Source organism: Larimichthys crocea, chromosome VI (assembly GCF_000972845.2).
Source record: "Larimichthys crocea isolate SSNF chromosome VI, L_crocea_2.0, whole genome shotgun sequence".
Taxonomy (NCBI): Eukaryota; Metazoa; Chordata; class Actinopteri; family Sciaenidae; genus Larimichthys; species Larimichthys crocea.
The window spans coordinates 23,325,573-23,343,875 of NC_040016.1; the positions used below are offsets into that span (position 1 = coordinate 23,325,573).

The 18,303-nt window shown below is 42.5% G+C and overlaps 1 protein-coding gene across 1 annotated transcript; it reads left to right on the top strand.

Annotated features, from left to right (window-relative positions):
- Positions 1-2,691: 2,691 nt before the first annotated feature.
- On the top strand, positions 2,692-13,862 carry LOC104924068 (NLR family CARD domain-containing protein 3). The gene is made up of 13 exons (XM_027279291.1): positions 2,692-2,811; positions 4,147-4,249; positions 4,359-4,505; positions 4,604-4,747; positions 5,487-5,594; positions 6,968-7,063; positions 7,193-7,271; positions 7,803-8,031; positions 8,215-10,015; positions 10,115-10,288; positions 10,443-10,616; positions 10,757-10,803; positions 13,060-13,862. The coding sequence occupies exons 2-13, from the start codon at positions 4,161-4,163 to the stop codon at positions 13,608-13,610; spliced, it is 3,639 nt and encodes a 1,212-aa protein (XP_027135092.1). The 5' UTR covers positions 2,692-2,811; positions 4,147-4,160; the 3' UTR covers positions 13,611-13,862.
- Positions 13,863-18,303: the final 4,441 nt, after the last annotated feature.

The following is an 18,303-nucleotide window of genomic DNA, read 5'->3' on the forward strand; positions in this document are numbered from 1 at the left end:
TCCTGTCCAGTTAAACAGTGATACAGCACACTGTGATCAAAGTGATCCTGATGATCAAACACTGACACATTTCTCTGGTAGGATTCTCACCTGCTGAACTCACCTCAGGTCGCTTACAGACACTTTCCACCTTCAGGTGTGGAGGAAACACTGGGAGAGAAGAAGCTGCTCATTTCTTCCTCGTCAGTCCTGGTGTCTGTGTGCATCTGATCTGAGGACGCAAGTCCAAGTCTAAAAAAAGACACGAGAGTGACGTCGAGACTGCAGCCAATCACACCGAAGTCAAACCAGTTTATGGAGTCAGTGTTTGTATGTCCTGACCTGTCTCACTGTTGGGTGTGTTTGCGTTGTTTCCGTTGATGAGTTCAGGCTGCAACAATAAAAGTTCTGTCATTTTATTCTTTTTCAGCCCGAGGACTCGTTGGACAAGAGACAAACAGAGCAGGGACCCCCACATGTAATTAATATTTTAGAATAAGCATAAACAACTTTTATATTTTTACTTTATTTCACCTCATTAACTTGTTTATATGCTGGGTTATCAGCCTGTGTGTGTTTATGACTGAAAGTTATAATTATTGTTGGTTATTAAATATTAAGAGCTGTGTCTTTGGACCATTATTTTGGTGACAATTGTCAATTATTATGACAAAAATTGCTGAACCCCGTGCAGTACCTCTGAGGACCCCCTAGGGGTCGCGGACCCTGGTTGAAGACCCCTGCTTTAACATTCTCTGAGCTGCGGGTTATAAAGGTTTACACCATCTGTACATCTGTGAGGTTATGTATGAATATATTTATGAGTGTTTGACTGAAGCAGTGTGTGTTTTAACCTGTCTACTGCAGGATGATGATGTTTGTTTAGTGCTCTGTTTATAACAGGGTGGGGTGGGTGGTGTTGAGGTGGAGGTTTTATTGTGTGAAGCACTTTGTGTTTCATGTTCTGTATGCATGGCTGATAGCATGATCTGTCAGTATGACTGCACGTCCTTCAGTTCGTACGGAAGAGGATTTAGAATTCTGACCTAAAGTCGTGTAAAGGCAACTCCATGTTTTCTTTCCAAACACATTAAAAATGTTGGAGAATAGTTTCTGAAGTGAAAAGACTTTGAACGATACGTCACTGAATGTGGAGTTCGATTCATTCTTCTTCTCGCAGCACTTATTCGTACAGAGCTCTGTCCTCAACATCTCGATAATGCATCTTCTTCTTCTCTGGATATCACACCTGGTTATGTCCACCTGCCTGGTTACGTCCACCTGCCCGGTTATGTCCACCTGCCTGGTTATGTCCACCTGCCTGGTGTGTCTACCTGCCTGGTTATGTCCACCTGCCTGGTGTGTCCACCTGCCCGGTTATGTCCACCTGCCCGGTTATGTCCACCTGCCTGGTTATGTCCACCTGCCTGGTGTGTCCACCTGCCTGGTTATGTCCACCTGCCTGGTGTGTCCACCTGCCTGGTTATGTCCACCTGCCTGGTTATGTCCACCTGCCTGGTGTGTCCACCTGCCCGGTTATGTCCACCTGCCTGGTTATGTCCACCTGCCTGGTGTGTCCACCTGCCTGGTTATGTCCACCTGCCTGGTGTGTCCACCTGCCTGGTTATGTCCACCTGCCTGGTGTGTCCACCTGCCCGGTTATGTCCACCTGCCTGGTTATGTCCACCTGCCTGGTTATGTCCACCTGCCTGGTGTGTCCACCTGCCTGGTTATGTCCACCTGCCTGGTGTGTCCACCTGCCCGGTTATGTCCACCTGCCTGGTTATGTCCACCTGCCTGGTTATGTCCACCTGCCTGGTGTGTCCACCTGCCTGGTTATGTCCACCTGCCTGGTGTGTCCACCTGCCTGGTTATGTCCACCTGCCTGGTTATGTCCACCTGCCTGGTGTGTCCACCTGCCCGGTTACGTCCACCTGCCTGGTGTGACCACCTGCCCGGTTATGTCCACCTGCCTGGTTATGTCCACCTGCCTGGTTCTGTCCACCTGCCTGGTTACGTCCACCTGCCTGGTTACGTCCACCTGCCTGGTTATGTCCACCTGCCCGGTTATGTCCACCTGCCTGGTGTGTCCACCTGCCTGGTTACATCCACCTGCCTGCTGTGAGGTCATGTCTGCTTCACTCTGGCCTGTTGATGATCAGACATGATTGACAGCAGCTGATCATCAGAGTGGGCGACATCTAGTGGACAGAGGTAGAACTACATGATGTGGTGTGTGTTCTGTGTGGTGCTGTGGAGCTGCAGATGAGTCAGGTTGTCCATGCTGTCCCGTCCACTGCCGACAGCACCAACAATGGGCACGTGAACATCAGAACTGAAGAAGGTGGCCTGGTCTGATGGATCAGGTGTGTGTGCGTCACTTCTCTGGCACCAGGATGCATGATGGGAAGAAGGCGAGCTGGTGGAGGCAGTGTGGGTGGATGTTACATGGTTGCAGACCACGTCCGCCCTCTGATGGAAGCAGTATTCTCTGATGGCCTTCAACAGGATAATGCAACAACCACAATGATCTTTAGTTCAGCAGACGGTTAGTGAGCGACATCTACTGGACAGATAGTAGAACTGCACCATGAGACATGTGAGTGTTCTCTGACCTCAGGTAGCTTTGGAGGAAGAAATGAGGAAACAGGTTCACATCTCAGGAATCTTCCTGTTTGACTGGTTGTGAAGTTTGTTTTTTTAGACTTGGACTTGCGTCCTCAGATCAGATGCACACAGACACCAGGACTGACGAGGAAGAAATGAGCAGCTTCTTCTCTCCCAGTGTTTCCTCCACACCTGAAGGTGGAAAGTGTCTGTAAGTGACCTGAGGTGAGTTCAGCAGGTGAGAATCCTACCAGAGAAATGTGTCAGTGTTTGATCATCAGGATCACTTTGATCACAGTGTGCTGTATCACTGTTTACCTGGACAGGACAAATGTTTCTTCATGCTGATTGGTTGTGTTTGCTTCCATTGTGCACATCCGTCATTTATACGTGAGTTAAAGGACAGATTTGATGATTTGCATGTTGTTACTATGATCGTCAGCGCTGCCACAAGCTTAAACAGCAGCAGCAACAAAATATTCAGAGTATGTCAGAACTGGTTAGACTAGGTATGAACTTGGCTGTTAGTACTCCGTGTACAAACACACACATGTTGTGTGATGTAACGCTTGGTGTAGTGAAGTCTGTGGATTTGAACTCTTTTTGTTTGTACTGAACTTTGAGGTTATCACATCCTGTTTGTGACTCTAATGAGACTTGAGCATGAACACGTGTTCACATCCACCATCTTACAACACAGTGAAATGGACCTGCTCAGTGTGTGATGGAAACAGCAGCTGGTTTGAACTGTTATGGATTTAATCAGAGACAAAGTCAACATTATTAATTATTTTAGATACTTTATAGATCTCGCACGTAAGTCTTTCTACCTGAAATACAACCACACACACACACACACACACACACACACACACACACACACACACACACAGATGGTGCAGTGATGAGCACCCTGACAGTAGTTGGGTGGGGTCAGTACTTTGCTCAAGGCCACTCTCGGGTTCAGAGACTTGGCTCTGGAAGCCCCCGTCAGCCATCGTGGGTTCAATTTTGCTAATTTTTTGGAAACTTTGGAAACATTTGAAACTTGATTCTGTGATCGATTTCTGAATCCTGAAATGAAGTTTTAGTAAATAACACATTTGGAAAAGTGAAATAAATCTGTTGGTGTCATCACACATTTTATTATGAACACAGTTTGATGTTGATGTGTCACATATCAGGGAATATACAAATATATTAACTAAAGTTTATGTAATTTAAATTTAAACCAACAATCTGACTTTTTGTGTAACGCTGACATCTAGCGGTTAAAAGTGATACTGCAGCCTAAATTCAAAGTGTTTGGGAGTTGTCCCATGTGTTTTTGTCTCATTTTCCTCAGACATGCCACTTAGCAAAGCAAAGAGCCTCCAGAAAGTTGAGAAGAAGCTGTTCAAAGTTAAGAGGGAACCTCTTAAAAATAGTTTTTATATCAAATGCTGCTGTAAAAAATGTAGGCGAGGCTCTGAATATTTGTGTGGTGTTATTGAGAAGTAATGTGTCCTGTGATGTGAAGCTTGTTGTAATGAATGAGCTTGTTGTTGTGTTTGTGTGAAGGTGTGAGCTCTGCTATGAATCAGAGTGAGGACAGAGAGGAGGGAGTCCCTCCCTCTAAAAGCTCTCTGTGTGGGGAACATGACAGCCAGACCAAAGCTCAGAGGTGAGATGAGGATCTCGAACTGTCCACGACTCTTCTCCATGTCACAGCTCAGCACTCACATCACTCCACCATCATTATTCACACTCAAAGCTCTGTGTGTGTTCTGTAGAAGCCCACAACACACTCTGAGACCAGACTCTGCTGGACCTGGACCTGGACCTGAACCTGGACCTGAATCCAGCTGTGTGTCCATGAAGAGTGACCAGTCCAAGGAGCATCCACTTGCTTTCAAAATGAAAGCTTCTTCTAAAACACAGTAAGTCAACTTAATGTTATTTAAAAATACAACTGAACATTTCAAAGACGGGAATATTTTGAAGAACCAGTTCTGATCCAGCTCATTAAATCCTGCAGCTTGGTCGCTGGCATTAAGCTTCCAAAGATAAAGCCTGGATCTGAATCTAGACCTGAACCCAGCGGTGTGTCCATAAAGAGTGACCGGTCCATGGTGCACCCACTGGTTTTCAAAAGACATTTGAAACATTCTACTGAAGCACAGTAAGTCAACTTAATGTTACTGAATCAGAGTCAGAATCACTTTTATTATATGAAGAACAGTCAGATGTGTAGACAACAGTTGAAAGGATGGTGAATAAATCTGGTTCATGTAGCAGGTCGTTTTCTGTACATGAGGCACAGTCTCTGCAGTGTAGGGGTGGAGTTTCCTGTAGTTGGTGATGTCCTGCAGGCTTCTCCACACTGATGCCAGGTCACTGGCTGAAAAGATCAGAGTAGCTCCTCCACTGTAAACCAGGGGTCATTGTTGCAGGTGCAGTTCTTGGTCGGCACACGTCCTCACAAAAGCTGATGTAAGATGTCACTGTCGGTGAGTTCATCCAGGTTTGTAGCTGCAGCCTCAAAGGCTTTGCCTCGCCCGCTCGGACGTTCATGGCTGAGATTTGCTGTAAAGTCTCCAAGAGCAATGAGCAGGGAGTCCGGGTGTTTCTTCTCCATGTTTGTTACCTGGTTAGCCAGGTGTTGTTCTTCCTCACTAACACTGATGTGGGATGTTAAGACCAAACCAAATCACTTTCCCCAAAAGCTCCGTTACATGGTCCGCTGGAAGGAGTTTGAAATCCCGGCAGGTGAAGTGAAGGGTACGGTATGTGCTCACTGAGCCAAGGTTCAGTGTTGCTGCAGATATTTAAAAGTCTCATTTGATCTGTTAAAGAGCCTGTTCTCATCCCTGATTCATCAGACACTGCAGCTTTGTCAGTTGCACTATGCTTCAAAATAGGACACCTGGATCTGAATCTGGACCTGAACCCAGCTTTGTGTCCATCAAGAGTGACCAGTCAAAGGCGCTTCCACTTGTTTTCAAAAGACACCTTTTATCTTCAGCACAGTAAGTCCAGCATAATGTTACTTAAGACTACAACTGGACATTTCAAAGACGAGGATATTTTTAAGAACATTAGCTAGCCTGTTGTCACTGCCAGCTCATTAAATACTGCACCTGACGCTTTGATGGTTTTGATGTGGCATCACAGTCATCAAAGAGTCCACATAGAGTCGGTTTGGGTGGATCGAACAAACCAGGACTTTCACCCAGGACACTGATGTAGAAACTTCTATTTGCTTCCACATATTTGTTTGTTTGTAAAAACAGGCAGCCATGGAAGGACCTGTCACAGATCTTGATTTATGTCTACAGTAGCCAGATATGTTACAAGTAGTGCTATGATCTACTATCAGTGTCATCTTCCAGTGAACATAGCTATATCCAGGACTGAACCAACCTCCAGGATCGATGGTGTCCAGTCTAATGGGGAATACAGTAGCCAAAGTGTTTTTCTTGCCGGGTTTGGCTCAGTTCGATTATCAACCCGGCCCTAAAGACAGTTGGTCTGTAAATCATCTTGGTAGTGTAACGTCATTCCCTGTTGGTCTGAGAGGCCGTGTTCAATTTTGATCCAGCCCAGCTGTTGAGGACGGTTCTGATGGCTGCTAACATTAGATTCATTAAGCAGCAGTTAAATAGCGGTTAGCAGGTAATTAAATCTTTGTCCACCAGGAAACTGTGTAAATCCAGTCATAAAGTCATGATTATATACAGTAATCAGCAAGGACAGGTCATCGATTTATGAAACTGCACAGAAAATGTTTCATTGCAAAATACGCATACGTCCCCAAATGCAGGATAAGTCATCAACAACAAACTAAAGAGAGAGATGAGAAAACTACCTAAAAACATAATACTGGAGTACAGGTGACACGTAGCACAAGACATGCAACAAAAACATTTAAGTTACTTTACTGTACATATTGTACACAAGTTACCTGATACTGTAATTAAGAGATGACAGCTATGTAAGGAAATTAACAATCTTGACCTGAGCAATTAGTTTTTGTACCTAAACTGCAAACAACATTAACCACACAAGCTTTAGATTTAACGTCTAACAAACATACATATTACATGTACATATTTATGCTTGCTAACTTGACCGTGGACATCCTGAATTTATGCTCAAGGCGTACGTACACCGTCGTATTTTGAAGTGTAGGACCACGCAGCAGTATTTGATGAGTTAGGCAGTGACACGTGTTGTTCTGCATCAGCATATCAGCTTATAACAGTATAAAACTAATTTAATTATTACTCTTTTTGTGTATTTTCCGGGTTGTTTCTTTGCAGTAGCTTATCTTCTCATATTCCCAGTTGAGAACTAAGCAGTACAGTCGTATTCAAAGATCTGTGTGTGTTCTGTCTTGAAGCCCAGAACAGCACGGACCGGACTCTCTTGGAACCAGGAGTCGATCCATGTCGCTTCCTCAGGAATTCATACCTGGGCTCCACTCTGTCAATCAAAAGTAAATATTTAAAAAATCTATAACTTTTGAAGTTTAAAAAATGTCTATTTATGTTAGGATCCGTAATCGTATCACAGTACATTATGCAACATGTTTCAATTTTTGTATGTTTTTGTGTTTCTTCCACAGAGTTCATCAGGATAACTTTGACGTCTCCAATGGTCAAACCACACAGCATCCTCACAGAGACTTAGTCTCTATATTTATGGTGTGTAGAGATGCAAACATAGATACTGATACAAAATGTCCAAGCAGTTCAATAATGGCACATAAAGGGTGGTTCAAATGGAGAATCTCAGATTCAGACAGATAAAAAGATTCAGGGTTTGTCATGTATAATAAAACATCATCTGCATATAAGATGAACATAGAATTGAAATATAAAAGAAGATTTTACATTGAAAGATAGATCAAATGGGAGAAATATTTCAAGGGCACAAATAAAAATTATATATATATATATATTAGAAACGCCTCCCAATATAATGCAGTCCAGTTTAACACTTCTAGTAAACACAATATTTAAATGAAGTATTTATTATTACTTTGACTTAAACATTTTAAGGTTCATAAAAGTTCTTATTATTAATTATGGCAGAGTTGCCTCAGTTGGATCACAATGGATTGCAGTGGAGTGTATGTCCAAGCTCTGTCCAAGATGGATGGGCCTCCAGTCTGCAACAAATGTTGCATTTAAAGTTTAAATTCAATTGTGATTTTACAATTAACTCTTTTACAGCTGCTTGAGGAAAATATTGTCCATTTTATGAAGAACGAGCTGAAGAACATCCAAAAGGTTCTAAGTGCAGATGACCCAGAATGCTTAGAGAGTCAGAGGGAGGATGAGGAGGTGTTGGACGGTGAGGATGAAGAGCAGAGGAGGAGCAGCAGAGAGTCATTTCTGAAGATCACACTGCACTTCCTGAGGAGAATGAAGCAGGAGGAGCTGGCTGACTGTCTGCAGAGCAGTAAGAGATGATGTTGATGAGCTTTGATGATCATAAGTTTTACATTTCTAAAATATCCAATACATGTGCTGCAAACATTTGCAACATACCAATGATGTCTTCTGGGCTGTACAACATTGGTCAAATGTTCACCCTCATCAGATGCACTGTAGCATCAACTAAATGATTTGGTCTTTTTTTTAGGGACTGTTGCTCCAGTGTGCCGACACAAGCTCAAATCCAACCTGCAGAAGAAGTTCCAGTGTGTGTTTGAGGGGATTGCTAAAACAGGAAACCCAACCCTTCTGAACCAGATCTACACAGAGCTCTACATCACAGAGGGAGGGACTGCAGAGGTCAATGATGAACATGAGGTCAGACAGATTGAAACAGCATCCAGGAAACCAGACAGACCAGAAACAACAATCAGACAAGAAGACATCTTTAAAGCCTCACCTGGAAGAGATGAACCAATCAGAACAGTGATGACAAAGGGAGTGGCTGGCATTGGGAAAACAGTCTTAACACAGAAGTTCACTCTGGACTGGGCTGAAGACAAAGCCAACCAGGACATACAGTTCATGTTTCCATTCACTTTCAGAGAGCTGAATGTGCTGAAAGAGAAACAGTTCAGCTTGGTGGAACTTGTTCATCACTTCTTCACTGAAACCAAAGAAGCAGGAATCTGCAGGTTTCAAGACTTCCAGGTTGTGTTCATCTTTGACGGTCTGGATGAGTGTCGACTTCCTCTGGACTTCCACAACACTGAGATCCTGACTGATGTTACAGAGTCCACCTCAGTGGATGTGCTGCTGACAAACCTCATCAGGGGGAAACTGCTTCCCTCTGCCCGCCTCTGGATAACCACAAGACCTGCAGCAGCCAATCAGATCCCTCCTGACTGTGTTGACATGGTGACAGAGGTCAGAGGGTTCACTGACCCACAGAAGGACGAGTACTTCAAGAAGAGATTCAGAAGGAAGGAGCAGGCCAGAAGAATCATCTCCCACATCAAGACATCACGAAGCCTCCACATCATGTGCCACATCCCAGTCTTCTGCTGGATCTCTGCTACAGTTCTGGAGGATCTGTTGACGACCAGAGAGGGAGGAGAGATGCCCAAGACCCTGACTGAGATGTACATCCACTTCCTGGTGGTTCAGTGCAAAGTGAAGAACATCAAGTATGATGGAGGAGCTGGGTCAGATCCACACTGGAGTCCAGAGAGCAGGAAGATGATTGAGTCTCTGGGAAAACTGGCTTTTGAGCAGCTGCAGAAAGGAAACCTGATCTTCTATGAATCAGACCTGACAGAGTGTGGCATCGATATCAGAGCAGCCTCAGTGTACTCAGGAGTGTTCACACAGATCTTTAAAGAGGAGAGAGGACTGTACCAGGACCAGGTGTTCTGCTTCGTCCATCTGAGTGTTCAGGAGTTTCTGGCTGCTCTTCATGTCCATCTGACCTTCATCAACTCTGGAGTCAATCTGCTGGAAGAAGAACAATCAGCCTCCCGGTGGTCTATTGTCCTCAGAACCAAAACTAAATTAACACACTTCTACCAGAGTGCTGTGGACAAGGCCTTACAGAGTCCAAATGGACACCTGGACTTGTTCCTCCGCTTCCTCCTGGGTCTTTCACTGCAGACCAATCAGAGTCTCCTACGAGGTCTGCTGAACCAGACCAGGAGGAACTCAAAGACCAACCAGAAGATAGTCAAGTACATCAAGGACATCATCAGGAAGAATTCCTCAGAGAGAATCATCAACCTGTTCCACTGTCTGAATGAACTGAATGATCGTTCTCTAGTGGAGCAGATCCAACAGTCCCTGAGTTCAGGAAGTCTCTCCACAGAGGAACTCTCTCCTGCTCAGTGGTCAGCTCTGGTCTTCATCTTACTGACATCAGAAGAAGATCTGGACGTGTTTGACCTGAAGAAATTCTCTGCTTCAGAGGAGGCTCTTCTGAGGCTGCTGCCAGTGATCAAAGCCTCCAACAAAGCTCTGTAGGTGGATGGATCATTAGATATTTTAAATTGTGAACTTTATATTTCATGGAGAAGAAAGACAAAGTTTTTCACTGTTGTATTGCATTTTTAATGCAGGTTGAGTGACTGTAACCTCTCAGAGAGAAGCTGTGAAGCTCTGTCCTCAGTCCTCAGCTCCCAGTCCTCTAGTCTGAAAGATCTGGACCTCAGCAACAATGACCTGCAGGATTCAGGAGTGAAGAAGCTCTGTGCTGGACTGGAGAGTCCACACTGTACACTGGAAAGTCTCAGGTTATAATTTAGATTTTTTGTTAAAGATGATCAATTCTAACAACATTATTACTGTTTAACACGACTTAAAGTGACGTCTGTGAAGAACTAATCGAGAATTCTGTATAGATGTTCTGTTACCGACTTGTGTTTGTCTTAATTCATATATCTCCAGGCTGTCAGGCTGTCTGATCACAGAGGAAGGCTGCTCTTCTCTGGCCTCAGCTCTGAGCTCCAACCCCTCCCATCTGAGAGAGCTGGACCTGAGCTACAATCATCCAGGAGACTCAGGAGTGAAGCTGCTGTCTGCTGGACTGGAGGATCCACACTGGAGACTGGACACTCTCAGGTATGGACCGACAACAAGAGCTCACACACTGTTTCTGATATGCTGGATAGCTGAGGAACACAGCATGTTGAATGGCATTTTGGATAGAAGACGCTGTCCATCAAATATACATACATGATATGTTATGTTTCCTGCCCTAGGATGGAACATTGTGGAGAGCAGAGGCTAAAACCTGGAGTGAAGAAATGTGAGTGTGTATTTTTCTTTAATAGCAAAAACAGCAAACTTTTGTTTTCAGGAAATGACAAACTCTAAAATACTATGAAGAATACCTGAAAATACAGAGGACAGAGGACAGATAATAAAACACCTATTCAAAGAAACTGTAAGACAAATATCACTCAGACGATGATGATATATATATATACAGTGGTATGAAAAAGTTTGGGCACCCCTGATCATTTTCAGGATTTTCCTTTATAAATCATTGGTTGTTCGGATCAGCAATTTCAGTTAAATATATCATATAGCAGACAAATACAGTAATATTTGAAGTGAAATGAAGTTTATAGGCTTAACAGAAAGTGTGCAATAATTACTTAAACAAAAGTGGACAGGTGCATAAATTTGGGCACCCTTGTTGTTTTATTGATTTGAGTACCTTTAGCACTAATTATTGGAACACAAAGTTTGTTTGGTAAGCTCACTGCCCCTTGACCTACATACACAGGTGAAGCCAATCGTGAGAAAGGGTATTTCAGGTGGCCAGTAGCAAGTTGTTCTCCCTTTTGCATCTTCTCTGAGGAGTGGCACCATGGGAGCCTCAAAACAACTCTCAAATTACCTGAAAACAAAGATTGTCCAACATCATGGTTTAGGGGAAGGATACAAAAAGCTGGCTCAGAGATTTAAGCTGTCAGTTTCCACTGTGAGGAACATAGTGAGGAAATGGAAGACCACAGGCACAGTCCTAGTTAAGGCCCGGAGTGGCAGGCCAAGAAAAATCTCAGAGAAGCAGAGGCGAAGGATGGTGAGAACGGTCAAACTCAACCCACAGACCAGCTCCAAAGACCAACAACATGATCTTGCTGCAGAAGGTGTCACTGTGCATCGTTCAACTATTCAGCGCACTTTGCACAAGGAGATGCTGTATGGGAGAGTAATGCGGCTGAAGCCTTTTCTACGCACATGCCACAAACAGAGTCCCTTGAGGTATGCTAAAGCACATTTGGACAAGCCAGCTTCCTTTTGGAATAAGGTCCTATGGACTGATGAATGTAAAATTGAGTTATTTGGACATTACAAGTGGCGGTATGCATGGCGGAAGAAGAACACAGCATTCCAAGACAAACACTTGCTACCCACAGTAAAATTTGGTGGCGGTTCCATCATGCTGTGGGGCTGTGTGGCCAGTGCAGGTACTGGCAATCTTGTAAGAGTTGAAGGTCGCATGGATTCCAGTCAGTATCAGCAGATTTTTGCCAACAATGTTCAAGAATCAGTGACAAAGTTGAAGTTGCGCCGGGGCTGGATACTTCAACAAGACAACGACCCCAAACACTGCTCAAACTCTACAAAGGCATTCATGCAGAGGAACAACTACAACGTTCTGGAATGGCCATCTCAGTCCCCAGACCTGAACATTATTGAACATCTGTGGTGTGATTTAAAGCGGGCTGTCCATGCTCTAAAGCCATCAAACCTGACTGAACTGGAGATGTTTTGTAAAGAAGAATGGTCAAAAATACCTTCAACCACACTCCAGACCCTCATTTGAAGCTATAGGAAGCGTTTAGAGGCTGTTATTTCTGCAAAAGGAGGATCTACGAAATATTGATGTAATTTTTCTGTTGGGGTGCCCAAATTTATGCACCTGTCCACTTTTGTTTAAGTAATTATTGCACACTTTCTGTTAAGCCTATAAACTTCATTTCACTTCTCAAATATCACTGTGTTTGTCTGCTATATGATATATTTAACTGAAATTGCTGATCCGAACAACCAATGATTTATAAAGGAAAATCCTGAAAACGATCAGGGGTGCCCAAACTTTTTCATACCACTGTATATAGTCTCAAGCAACACCATCTTTGAAATCTTTACAAGTCAAGTTTGATTTCAGGCTGATCTCACACCATGACCCTGATCTGCAGTATTATGCAGTGCGAAGCACAGTTTGGCTTATGCTTAGAAATACCGAAGTTCTACTGACCGGTAAGATAATCGATCCCTGTTCACAGCAGTATTCAGCTTCATGCTGGTCCTGTCTGCTTCTCCACACTGGGCACATGCCGACCACCGTCTCCTGTAGATAAGAGAATAGTTAATACAAGGTACGAGTATTAGAAGAACCCTCCTGCCTCCTGAACCACAGCTGCTGAACTTCACCAACCACCAATTCTCCTTTCTCAACAGATCTAGTAGCACTTCACATTTTGAATAATATATTCAGCAGTTGTATCTCATGATTATTTGCTGTGCTGTGTCCTGCTCTCTCCATCAGTTGCTTGTGAAGTTGCATTGGACCCGGACACGGCATACAGAAAACTCAAACTGTCTGACGACAACAAGAATGTGACAACAGTGACAGAGTATCAGTCGTATCCTGATCATCCAGAGAGATTCGACTGCTTCTGTCAGCTGCTGTGTAGAGATGGTCTGACCGGTCGCTGTTACTGGGAGGTGGAGTGGAGAGGAGCAGTTCACATAGCTGTGACTTACAGAGGAATCAGAAGGAAAGGAAACAATGCCGACTGCAGGTTTGGGATGAATAATCACTCCTGGAATCTGAGCTGCTCTGGTGGTGGTTACTCTGTCTGGCACAATGACAGAGTAACAGTCCTCCCACTCCGCTCCTCCTCAGTCTCTGACAGAGTAGCAGTGTATGTGGACTGTCCTGCTGGCTCTCTGTCCTTCTTCAGAGTCTCCTCTGGCACCCTGACCCACCTCCACACCTTCAACACCACATTCACTGAACCTCTTTATCCTGGGTTTGGTATTGGGATTGGGTTTGGCATTCAGTCCTTTGGTTCAGTGTCTCTGTGTGAGCTGTAGGAGTGAAAAAAGTAAGGATGCACAACATCTGATTCTGTCGATACTGAAGGAATGTGTTGAAGGAATGCGATTTGCTTCTTCCTTGCATGATCGACGCTGAACAATTATTGCAAATAGTAACTTTACTATCCACTTTGGACACTTCAGACATACTCACATCATCATCTTAGTGTAATCTTATTGGCCTGGCAGAAATGTTTGTTTTAGGCTGTTCCTGTTGTGGAGAAGTTGCTGAAGTCAAAGGTCAAAGGTCAGGAGTTCAGAAAGTGTTCAGGAGCCTCTGATGTCTTATGCTGTATTATTTATTGACGCTTGATCAAGGAGAATTAGAGACACTCTCAAAGTTCATCAGAAGTGCCTGAGTCGGTCTCACATTCTGCCCAACTCATCCTGGTGGATCGACTTTAAACCCAAGATAACACCACAAAACACACACGCCCAGAATGAGTCACAGAGAATGTCTTTACCCATGGAGGTGTTATTGTCAGCATGTTCTAGTCTGGAGACACAGATGTCTGTTTACGCAGATTGGACCGTCAACAACAAGCTACTATTATGTCTATGAAGGCAGCAACAGGTCTCTGTGACCTGGACACCACAGTGTGAGATAGACTGGCACCTACTGTTCCCAACCAAAGCCAAACAACTAACTGCCGAGGACCTCACCCAGGCCCAACAGGCCCACCACACGGGACCTCAAAGGCCAAACGGGCTGTTTATAACCTTTCACTGCACGTTGGATGCTATTTCATCCTGACTTTCACTTCCTACATCTATTGCACAATTAGTTATGAAACTAAAGTCCTGTGAACTTAATAGACTTCACCGTTCCCAGCCGATCAGTTGCAGAATTCGTCTCGGCTCATCTACGATGTATTAAATTTATCCACTGTACCATACTAATAACCAGTTTTGCTTTTGTATTTCTGCAGTTGTGTTTTGTATCATTCTTATCTGTCCTGTATATGTATGGGGGAGGGGGCTAGTGGAGCATTGTGGTGAATGGGTGTCTGCGCTTTGTATCAGCACATCTCTGTTGGCACTAAGGACCCCCTCGAAAATGAGATGGTACATCTCAAGGGGTTATCCTTTGATAAATAAAGAATAAATAAATAAATAAATAATAAATAAATAAATAATAATAATAAGAAGAGACTAACACTAAAAGACCACAGATCCAGCTGTTTGTGATATAAAATATTAATGTGATCAGCACTGCAGTGCAGCAGCTTGGGAATGACTGATGGTCTGATCGGTATTTTGAACCCGTCTTGTTGTCAGAAAGAGACAAATCTGTAAATGAAGACAACTATATCTTGATTTTTGTCTGAAGTAAAACAGCAAAATGGAGATATCGTTTCTAGCAAGAACCTGTGATAAGATAAACTTTAAATATGTTGAGGTTTACTGAGTAGAAAACACCTTTCCTGGTTTATCCAACCTATGTATTCTTTTCATCAGATTTATTTAATTTGTTTTTTTATGTGGCATGTAGTTTTCTCTGTGACACACCATGAAAACGGTTTGAAAACAACAGATCAATCCAGTGCATCAGAATCATAGCAAGGATGTTCAAACACAGAGTGTCAAAGTGTGCTGAACGTTAATGTTCCTTGATCGGTTGGTATAGACACTGAGTAAAGAGGTGCATCATGGGGAGTGCAAAGAACACTGAAACAAAATATGTATATTGTATAGCTAATTAAGTTAGCATAGTTAACCTATATTCTACCACTGATAGATGCACGTGTGCAGTCTCTAATGTTTTGTCAACATTACAGCATAAATATATTTTATATATTTTTATATTTGCAGTACAGAAAGGTGATTTGGGAATGCATGGTTATTGCACAGAAATAGCTTTTAGACATTACACGTCGATGAACTGTTAATGAGTGTGTGGACAGAGGCTGTGATTTTTCCTGACTCAGAAGGTTTAAATGTCCTGAATGATGAGCATGTGGCAGGTTCATGATCTTCCCATGTAGCCCTTAAATGAACCAAAGATAAATAAACTAATAAAAGTTGTAACATGTTCAGAATTTCTTTCCATGAAATTGATATTTTTCCCATCTGGTAAAGGCTTGCTAAAAAAATAATTAATTAATACATAGATATAACTGAATAACCAGTATTACTAGTCAATGGTTCTTGGCTGCTCATTTCATCAGGAAGAGGAACAAAGAAGCATCCAAAGTTATGAAAAGTTCTGATAAAGAAGTGCCCAATTAGGGCTTTTGTTGATGTAGACACACAGTTAGGTAGAGCAAAAACATTTCAGCCAAAACTGGCAGGAGCATGGTGAGAAAGAAAACCCACAACAAGCTTTAGCAGAAAGAGTTGGCACATTTGAGTTGCCAGAAAAAAAGCCACATTCCTGCCCAAAGCGAAATCAGCCAAATAACACCAACACAAGCCTCAAAACCTCTGGAACAAAGTCTTTGGAGTGAGTAGTGACCAAAGAACTTTGTAGTCATAACCATAAATGCATGATTGAAAAGTCCACAAGCCAATGAAGAAAAGTACAACACGCTACTGTCAACCATAAATATTTGGAATATGAGCTGGCAGCTGTGCATGATAAATAACACTTACTGAATCAGTGAGTGGGGTGTGTCTCTGGAATAAATCACAATAAAATGCGCTGTGAATTTTATGGTCAAACCAATAATCTTTCGACGAGAGCTTAAAATGTGCATGAGTCCTCAGACCTTTACGAACTCCAGTTAGTTACACGTTTCTTACTCTGGTTGGTTTCATCTGCACTCGTCAGCTTCAGGCAGATTATCTTCACCTTTGAAAGGTAATGTAGACAACTTCATCGTGTTACTGTCAGTGAGTAAGTAATGTGTTACACTGCTTTGTTGAACACTGGAATCAGGACTCTTGTTCAATATTTAGATCAGCTAATATCAGGATAACTAATATGATCAATAAGCAGTTTAGAGAATGGATCTGTAGCTGTACATAATCAGAAAGACATTTTTTAAATCATATCTTCATTTTATTCTACACCAAACCAGAAATTAAATGTATGAATTATAGTATGAATATATGTTAATTATAAATAAATATAAATTCAGATTGGTGACATTCTGTGTGTAACATTTTGAGGCATGCCTTCGTGGGGTTGGCAGAATCACCCACGGTAAGAAGAAATCCGATGAGAGGTATTGGTGGGCCGGTGGGCTGAATATTGCCTGCCGGTTGAGAATTGAACACCTTGTGGGAATGCTATATGCAAATATATAAACTTAATTTACCATGTTTGATTCCCCATGAGAGTTTGTGTGCATTTTACTGCGTGTGTGCTAGTATAAAAGATACAAATAATGATGAAAAACATACATCCATGTCACCACCCAGTCCAGACTCTATATTTAGATATATTTTGGAATTACTTAATTAGTTTTAGCTTTCACTAAAAAGACCTGTTGTGGTGAAGAGCTGCAGCAGATTTAAAGTTCAAGCTTTATTGAGTTAGACAGAATCATTAAGTCATTAGGTTTTACTGCACATTAGGTTGTTGATGGTGTACCAGAGGTTCAAGGTTCTCTTGCACTTATAAAAAACATCCTTATCCAATGCGATTAAGATATCATTAAGAAGTGACATAAATATAACACAAAAATGCGGACCATTATACATAACTACATTATAAATAACAACTATTTGGTTATAAAAGAGAGAACACTCAGTGTCCTCCAGCCTGTCACATGTTCAGTCTAAAGTCCACAATGTTCATGTGCAGATGTCCCTCATCTACAAGCAGTAAGCATTTTGGATAAGCTCCATGTATTTATTGCAGCTTCCATGTTGTCTTGATATGTAGCAATAGTAAATCAGTGATCATGGTCAATTGTTCTTTGATGTTAAGGTTTTCTTTTGGTATCTTTGGCTCTTGGCAGAGAGGAAAGATGGCGTTATCTACAGAGTCCACTCTTGAAAACTTTGGAGGATTTGGGAGCCGAAGACTTTAAAAATCAATGGTACTGCAGCAGTCAGAGGTCCTGGACGGTTTCCCAGCAATCCCAAAGTGCCGACTTGAAAGTGCAGACAGACTTGACACAGTTGATCAGATGGTGCAGACGTACAGCATAGACAGCATTAAAGTAACAAACATCGTTTTAGGGAAGATAAATAAGAATGATCCTGCAGAGAAATCCACCTCAGTACCTCCAGGTAAGTCATGGTATGAATTTAAATGATGTCACATCAACTTTATCTACAAAGATAAACAGACATGTGTTGCACCAAGACTGATGTCATTGTATGATGCTGCTAGGACAATAACAATTCCATATTTAATGAAGTTATATATTTTCTGTTGTGGATAACAGTTATTGTAAGCATAACTTAACATAACAACAGATCATATTGGTTGTTAAAGGATACCAAGTTATATGACCCCATTGTCATATTATATTGTACACTTTAAAATGAGTTAATGACTTTGTTTTCTTCACTCAGAGGTTCTTGCTGAGTGCCAACGAAAACTGAAATCCAACTTACAAAAGAAATATAAGTATGTGTTAGAAAAAATCACAAAAAGCAGAAATTCAAAACTTCTAAATCAGATCTACACTGAGATCTACATCATGATGGAGGACACTGGGGAAGTCAACATGGAACATGAGGTCAGACAGATTGAAACAGCATCCAGGAAACCAGACAGACCAGAAACAACAATCAG